We start from the raw sequence: 8391 nt of genomic DNA, 5'->3' as shown, positions 1-8391 counted from the left end.
CAGTGTTGTTTTTATTAACGCTACATATTGTGCATAATGTGTACATTTCATGACGGTTCTCAGTCATGCAGATTATCTAAATTGTTTATTCGTGATAGACAAGTAGACTTGTGGTATTTGTAACGGCTACGTTGTAAAGATGGTGCCAGATCTTGCAAAATTCTGTTCAAAAAAGCAGTCATGCTAATATTCATTAGCTGGCTTAGCTGACTGAACAGTCCGACCAGACCAGTGTCTTATGAAGATCTGAACACAAATTTGGTTATAAACATTCCGGAAACCACAATTCCACTTGCTAGAATAAGATGCTTTGCAGATTCCTTCTTCTCTAAGCTGAGAATTTAAGGATGGGGCACAGTCTGAGTGTGGAACCAAGGCCAAGCCAAAACCCTGGGTGCAGAGGCTGCGAGAACGTCGTGTGTGTCCTGTGCAGCAAGGTCATGGTGTCCCTTCTTGGTGAGATGCAGTAGAAAGCTAGAACCCCTGTTTTATGGTCCACAAACACTCCAATCCTGGCTGAAATAGGAGATGGGATCTCCAGCTTGGTTTTATTGTGCTGAAATGTACAGTGGCCATCGAAAAGGTTCAAACTCCATGATTTGGAATTGCAGCCCGGTTTTCCGTCGCCGCTCCCACCGTGCCTATTGATCCCTTTGTAAGAAACTCCGATCCCGATGCCGCCACTGCCGCTCCACTCCACCTCCCAGTAACACCGGGTTGAGACGGCCTCCTTAGCCAGGACCTGAGCCCAGCCGCTGAATCTGTCCAGATGTTCTGGACAGTACTTAGAGTCGTAGCAGGTGCTGACCTTCCGGTTCCCCTCAGAAAGGCAGAGGTAGGAGTTGGCAGTGTTTGGGTCCAATGTCACGTCACAGCAGACTGTAGATTTAGAAAATAGAAGATTAGTGCTGGTGATGTCATTTTACTGTAAATAATACATGCTCTGATCTTTTTTTAAAAATGCTCTCCCACTTGCTCCTGAAGGAATTCTGACCAATCCCAAGTGCTCCTGTATTTATTTCAGCTTCTATTCATTTGCTGTATTTTCTTCTTCCTTTGCTCTCAGCCATTTCCCACCAACCAACCAGTTCTAACTACCAACAGAAGATGCTAAAGTCTACCATGTGCTTGCTCTGACAAATACAAAGCATCTTATTTGAACTGCTGCTTCACCTGGCAGTGTAACACACTTGGAGGAAAGAGCGCTCTGCCCTCTTCCACATACATAAACTCTCAGATGCCCTCTAGTGGCTAGTAGAAAGAATTCCATCCCTAAATCTAAACAGAGCATAGCTTAGCTTTTTGTGTCCTTGCTACAGGTAGCTCTAACGTTGAGATTCGAGTTCCTGATCTCCTCATGATATCATGAAGACCATTCTGTGAGCTCTTATATGTGAAAGTGGACGGATGGCCGTTAACTACAAATGTACTGACAGAATTATATAAAATTTTTTGATGAGGCAGACTCGTCAACTTCATTAGAATTGTAGCGAATATTAGGAAATATTTCTCAGCAGATCTTCGAGTCAAATACAGTGCTTACAGTGTAAAAAGTCAGCTCTGGTCTTCGGCTCTCCGTGTGTGCTTTGTGCTTGGTCCGCGCTTTTCAATAGAGAAACTGTAAAGCATTTGGGAGATAGATCAGTACTTATAAGACGCTGGGTTAATGTACATAAAGAAAGTCGTGGATCAGGGTGTGTGTGTTGGGGATCAGTACCCATTTCAGGACCTGCAGGGACAGGGGAAGTGCTTTCAGCTGATAGACTCTGCCCATCTTTAACTGGAAGCATACAAGAGTTAAAGAGAAGATCAGCTTCACCAGACTAACGTCGATTCATTTCCTATAACAGCACAGTAAGCGAGTGAGATTGAGAGCTAAGAAGTTCAGAAGGTCTTTAATGAAGAACTCACTTAAATCGGAGATCCTGACTAACTCCCTGTCGCACACGTCGTTCACTCGCTCTCTCAGCTCCGTGACGGCTCTCCTCAGGACCATCAGTGAGAAGTACGGATGGACGTCAACACCGGGAAGTTCATCAGGATCAGCAGGAACCAAAAGGGGTTTGCACTTCTGAATAGAAAGAGATTAAAAAACAGAGGATATGAAATTAGAAATGAGATGAATATGACATCACAAGAAAGGCGTTAATACAATCTGAACTTAAAATTTTGTAAATATGAATTTTTACGTTTGATTTTATTTATGAGGTTTTTGTCTTTGAATGAACTCAGATTCAAATTTCCCATGGCTTGAGTTTGTGTAGAAGGTTTCAAATTCAGTCCTATAATCATCAAAAATTTTTCAGCTGGTTTTTGGTGCTACAGTAGTATTAAAAATTCAGAATATATATAATTAAATAATAATTTTGTTTTAGTTTTATTTAGGCAGGAGGCAAAGAGGAAGGCCAAAGAGGAGGTGTATGGATGGAATAAATGAGGATATGAAGCTAGTGGGTGCAAGTGTTGAGGATGGAGAAGATAGGGATAGGTGGAGAGAGATGATTCGCTGTGGCCACCCCTGAAGGGAAAAGCCCAACAAAGAAGAAGAAGAAGTACCGCAATTACACATAATTCATTTTTACATTTTTTTTATTTTTATTTTATTTTATTTGTCATCTTATGATTCTGTCCCTTTTTGTACTGCTGAAAATAGAATTCAAAACCTTGCACCAATGAAAGTCCAACGATCTCTTCATCGATCTCTTACCAACAGGAAGTGGATGTGATCGTCAGTGTGTGAGAGCAGCTCCAGCTCGGCTTCTTTCCTCCTGGTATCTTCGGTTTGTTGGTCCAGATGCTCGAGCAGTCCCTCAGCTTGGGCCAGTGCGGCTCTCTCTTCGGCTCTGAGCAGCTCCTTCACCTCGGTGTGTCTCCTCTCGATGGAGCGCAGCAGCTTAGTGCAGATTTTCTCACTGTCTTCCTCCACAGCCTGTGCTGAGCGCTGAGGACGGAAAGATTTAGTAATGTTTCTCCTTTTGGAAGGAGATGGTCAGGAAAACTTAAGTTAAATGATGAGGGAGGAATTTGGCTGGAATTATGGTGTGCTACTAGATATGCTGCTCTGATTTCTAGAAATGGACACCTGTTATTTCAGCCAGGAAACTCAATCCTCTGGACTGGTCACAAATTCTATACAAATTCATTTTAAACTTTCAGTTCTAATCGGTCAACAATTCAATTAAATTTCATATTAGTGTGCAGCTTCTAATTCAAACTATTATTTTACAAAGAAAACCTTAATTGTTTATATGGATAAGTTTTTATTTAACATTCACAGAAGGTGTCCACCATGAAGGAAAGTCTTAAAATCACTTATCTAAAAAAAATATATACATTTTATTTATACAAATAAATAATAATATATATAATAATATATAATAATAAAATTTATTTATTTATTTATTTATTTATTTATTTATAAAACAAAACAGTTTTGCAGATGTTCCACAGCAATAAATATGACTATAAATTAATTAAATAGTATGATGTCATTCGTTAAACTAATAATAATAATAATAATAATAATAATATGTTTAGGCAAACTAAGTCTATTTGAAGAATAAAACATTTCAGAGTGCACTGTTTTTGAAAAATGATCAACTTTAGGATGCGTTACGATTCAGTGAACTATAACACCCCTCAAGCTGAAGTGTTTTCCTGTAACTTCAAATCCTCAAGTGTTTTCATGATTCCATATAAAATAATAAACCGCAGTTCAACCGAAATGATTGCTTTTCTGTTTTTGTAATTGATCTCTGCTAACCTTGAGGTGTTTCATGATGTTCTTCAGCTCCTTCTCTTTCTCCTTGCTCCTTTGTTTTGATCTTCTTATGGCCTCTTCTAACTGCCTCTGTTTTTGGAGTAACATCAATAAGGCATTGAATAAGACTGTTCAGACAGAAAATAATTAGAACTCGTATATTTGTTGACCATGTCGTCATTTAGATAAGACATTCTCACTCCATTCATTTGTTTCCACATGTGACGCATACATGGTTCATTTGTTTCCGCATGTGATTCACACACATGATTCATTTATCACATGCACTTTGTACACAATTCATTCATCTTAACTTGTGACTCATAAAATGATTCCTTTGTTTCCATGCAATTCATAAATGATTCATTTGTTTCCACATGTGATTCATATATGGTTGATTTTTTTTTTAACATGTGATTTATAAAATGATTCATTTGATTCCACGTGTGATAAATATTTGATTCATTTATCACATGTAATTTTTACCCAGTTCATTCATTTTAACTTGTAATTTATAAACTGATTCGTGTTCACATGTGATTCATTTATTTCCACATGTGATTCATACACATGATTTATTTATCACATGCAATTTTTTTTTTTACACAATTCATCCATTTTAAAATGTGATTCATTAAATGGTTCATTTGTTTTCACACGTGATTCATATATGATACATTTGTTTTCACACATGATTCATATATGATTCATTTATTACATGCAATTTTTACTCCGTTCATTCATTTTACAATGTGATTCATAAAATGATTCGTTTTCATATATGATTCGGATATAATTCATTGGTTCCATGCATAATTCATATATGATCATATCATGTATCACATGCAACTTTTACACAATTCATTCATTTTAACATGTGATTCATGAAGTGATTCATTTGTTTCCACATGTGATTCATCCATGATTCATGTTTTTCCACACGTGATTCATGTATGATTCATTTATCGCATGCAATTGTTACACAATTCATTCATTTCAACATGCGATTCATGAAGTGATTCATTTGTTTCCACATGTGATTCATCCATGATTCATGTTTTTCCACACGTGATTCATGTATGATTCATTTATGGCATGCAATTGTTACACAATTCATTCATTTCAACATGCGATTCATGAAGTGATTCATTTGTTTCCCCATGTGATTTTTTTCCTACACATGAATCATTCGTTTTATCATGTGATTCATACACACAATTCATGTGATTTTTATAGGATTCATTTGATTTAAGACTTGTGAGGTGTACATCAGAAGGACAGGGTTATACTATATCTATTTGTATAAATATAAACTCTGATATAGTATAACCCTGTCTTCTTCTTCTTCTTCTTCCGGCTTTTCCCTTCAGGGGTGGCCACAGCGAATCATCTCTCTCCACCTATCCCTATCTTCTGCATCCTCAACACTTGCACCCACTAGCTTCATATCCTCATTTATTCCATCCATATACCTCCTCTTTGGCCTTCCTCTTTGCCTCCTGCCTGGCAGCTCCATGTCCAACATTCTCCTACCAATATATTCACTCTCCCTCCTCTGAACATGTCCAAACCATCTTAATCTGGCCTCCCTAACTTCGTCCCCCAAACGTCCAGCATGAGCCGTCCCTCTGATGTATTCCTTGATATAGTATAACCGTGTATTTAGTGTTCGAATCAGAAAACGAATCAGCTAGAGGAACTCAACCAGTGGAACTATGATTTAGTGAAAGTATGCAGTATAATAGTGTAGTGAAATTTGTTCTAATGAAGAAAATATGTTAGCTGAGACTAAACGTGGATGGGAAAGGTCTTTATGTACTCATTGGTAATGAGTAAGTATGTAAAGCTTTCCTGTGTGTGTGTGTGTGTGTGTGTGTGTGTAGCAAAGTTTGCACTTACCCAATCAAATCCTAATCAGTATTGCTAATTCTGTTGTGTAGTTAATCATTAGTGTGCAATATCAGGCAGGTCACACAGGAGACGAAGTAAAGGTGAAATCTTACTTCACTCTTTTCTTTTCTCCTTTTTTCTCTTTATTTAACCAGATTTAATGTGACATGCATTAAATTGCTTTTTAGTTTTAGTTAGCTTGTTATGTAACTTCACGCTTCATGACTTTCTCCGAATCAGTGCAAGGGACGTTTTGAACCTCCGCCCTTTAATCTCCTCCTTCAGCAAATAATGTTTGCGTTTTCATTCATGCATGACAAACACATTCGAGCACGCGGGCGATTTACAATGGAAGCTTCCGGAAAACTGTCTCTAAGTGACCAGTGAAAACAGGGGCATTGCAGAAAGGTGTCAAATCCATGTGAGATTTCCCTCTCACCTGCTTTTCGGTTCTCTCCTCGACAGCTGGCACGGTGTGATGACCGCTGTGTCCGTCCGTCACGCAGAGAGGGCAGACGAGCTGCTGATCTGTCCGGCAGTAAAGCTCGAACAGCCGGCCGTGCCGATTACACACTCTCTTGTGCAGTTGTCTGGTTACGTCTGTTAGTTTGTGCGTCTTGTGCTGTTTGAGGTGAACCTCGCAGTAGGAGGCCAAGCACTTCACGCACGACTTCACAGCTCTGCGCTTTCTCCCTTGACACTCGTCACACTCCACTTCAATCGCTTGAGGAGCTTCCTGGATCCCGGCGTCCCTCAGCTTCTCCCTCAGCTTCTCCACCAGACCTGCCAGCATGGTGTTCCTGGCCAGGACAGGTCTCGTATTAAAGGCTTGACGACACTGAGGGCAGGAGTAACCCGTCTTGTGCTCGGTTTTCTTCCAGTAGCCTTTAATACACTCCATGCAGTAACTATGGCCACAGGGAATAGTCACCGGATCCCTCAGCACCTCCAAACACACTGGGCAACAAAAGTGGTCCTCGTCCACCGCGATAGTAGCTGCGGCTGCCATTTTTTTAAGACAGATAAGGGAGAAACAGAACGAGGCTTTTATGTCCACACACACACTGGGTGTGGGAGTAGCTGCACAGGTGAAAGGCGATCCAGGTTGCACCCAAACCAGCTCACAGCGACCAATCAGGCGCCAGAGCAGAACAGTGGAGGGTCACTTCCTTGTGCTACAGGCATGGAAGCGTAGCAGGTGCTTTACATACAACAGATAGGAAAATGCTCAAGGAAAAGCAAACATTCGAAACCTGATTGTTCTTTTTAACACCACGGATCATTTCCCTTCACTTTAATTCAGCTGGAAATGCAGGAAAACACTAAAGTCTGGTCGAAAACTCCAGGGTTTATATAAACCTTAACAATAGCCTCACATTAAATCCTGTTTATCTCTAACGCTATACAACTATAGGCTTACTCTCACAGGCACACACATATACACACAATCACAGATCATGTTTCACCTCCTGCAGGTTCTGAAAGTCCTGTTTCTCTGGAAACCTTGTGTCCTCCACTATTATTACTTCAGAGCCTAATGTTTATGTAGAGTCTAGAAGCATGTTGTCGGAGTCCTCGAACCCACCTTCTCACTCACACTGGAGAAAAGATACAATGCCTTTTTACGTAGAAAATAATGAACAGTTAGAGGGAACACTGCCAAGTTTGTTTTTTATTTTTTATAAAATGCCAACAGTTTCTTCCACATTTTACCGGTCTGCAGGTTCTGCTGGATCAAATGCTTTGTTGTAAAACCTTACATGAATGTGTATTTGGTGTATTTTTCCAATATAAATAAATCAGTCGGCACCTTCTGACCAATCAGAATCGAGAATTCGACAATACACAGCTACATATACACCGAGGCATAACATTATGAGGTGGAGTGAATAAGACTGATGATCTCCTCATCATGGCACCTGTTAGTGGGTGGGATATATTAGGCAGCAAGTGAACATTTTGTCCTCAAAGTTGATGTGTTAGAAGCAGGAAGAATGGGCAAGCGTAAGGATTTGAGCTTTGAGTTTGACGAAGATAGACCACTGGATCAGAGCATCTCCAAAACTGCAGCTCTTGTGGCGTGTTCCCGGTCAGCAGTGGTCATTATCTATCAAAAGTATCCTGATCTGCTGCTAACATCTTGGTGCCACAGCACACCTTCAGGGATCTAGTGGAGTCCATATCCTCCACGGGTCAGGGCTGTTTTGGCAGTAAAAGTGGGACCGACACAATATTATGCAGGTGGTCATAATGTTATGCCTGATCGTTGTATGTTACTGTAGCAACAATATGATAAACACAACAAACTAATTCATTTTTTGCAGTCAAAACTAAGAATTCGACCGTGCTGAAGGCTGGTATAAAGAAAATGAATCCTTCTGACCAATCAGAATCAAGAATTCACAGGTATATATAAGTAAATAAATAAACGATAAGAGACGCTATTGCAGTCTAAGGCGCTTGGTTTAAACAAACATTTGTACAGAATACAAAGCTGTTTTCCAGAAACACTTTATTTTCCATTTTATGAAAAATAAGCATTTGGCATTGTAACTTTATCTATAGATTTTATCGATAGATTTATTTATTTATTTATTTATTTTTTATACAAATGTTCATTCACAAACATTAAAGCACTGACCACAAGCTTAATGATTGAAACTTGCCATTAATAAAAGCAAAACAAAGCGATTATTTCTGTAACTGTTAATTACTTGATTTAAACTCAGTTCACAGCAGAT

At 39.4% G+C, this 8391-nt stretch overlaps 1 protein-coding gene across 2 annotated transcripts; it reads right to left on the bottom strand.

The window, feature by feature from the left end:
* Positions 1 to 141: 141 nt before the first annotated feature.
* ftr87 (finTRIM family, member 87) lies at positions 142 to 6730 on the bottom strand. Of its 2 annotated transcripts, XM_058418349.1 has the most exons (7): positions 6090 to 6728; positions 3764 to 3850; positions 2708 to 2941; positions 1912 to 2071; positions 1718 to 1780; positions 1544 to 1618; positions 142 to 879 (listed from the first exon to the last, which is right to left on the bottom strand). In XM_058418349.1, exons 1-7 carry the CDS (start codon positions 6657 to 6659, stop codon positions 329 to 331), a joined length of 1740 nt encoding a protein of 579 aa, XP_058274332.1. In that variant the 5' UTR covers positions 6660 to 6728; the 3' UTR covers positions 142 to 328. The 2 variants fall into 2 exon arrangements, with proteins under 2 accessions (XP_058274332.1, XP_058274331.1); XM_058418348.1 differs by having other exon boundaries at positions 1544 to 1780; positions 6090 to 6730.
* Between the last annotated feature and the right edge of the window lie 1661 nt (positions 6731 to 8391).

This window comes from Hemibagrus wyckioides, linkage group LG20, assembly GCF_019097595.1.
Source record: "Hemibagrus wyckioides isolate EC202008001 linkage group LG20, SWU_Hwy_1.0, whole genome shotgun sequence".
Taxonomy (NCBI): domain Eukaryota; kingdom Metazoa; phylum Chordata; class Actinopteri; order Siluriformes; family Bagridae; genus Hemibagrus; species Hemibagrus wyckioides.
Note: the sequence above shows the minus strand (reverse complement) of the source record. Positions and strands in the feature narration are given on the sequence as shown.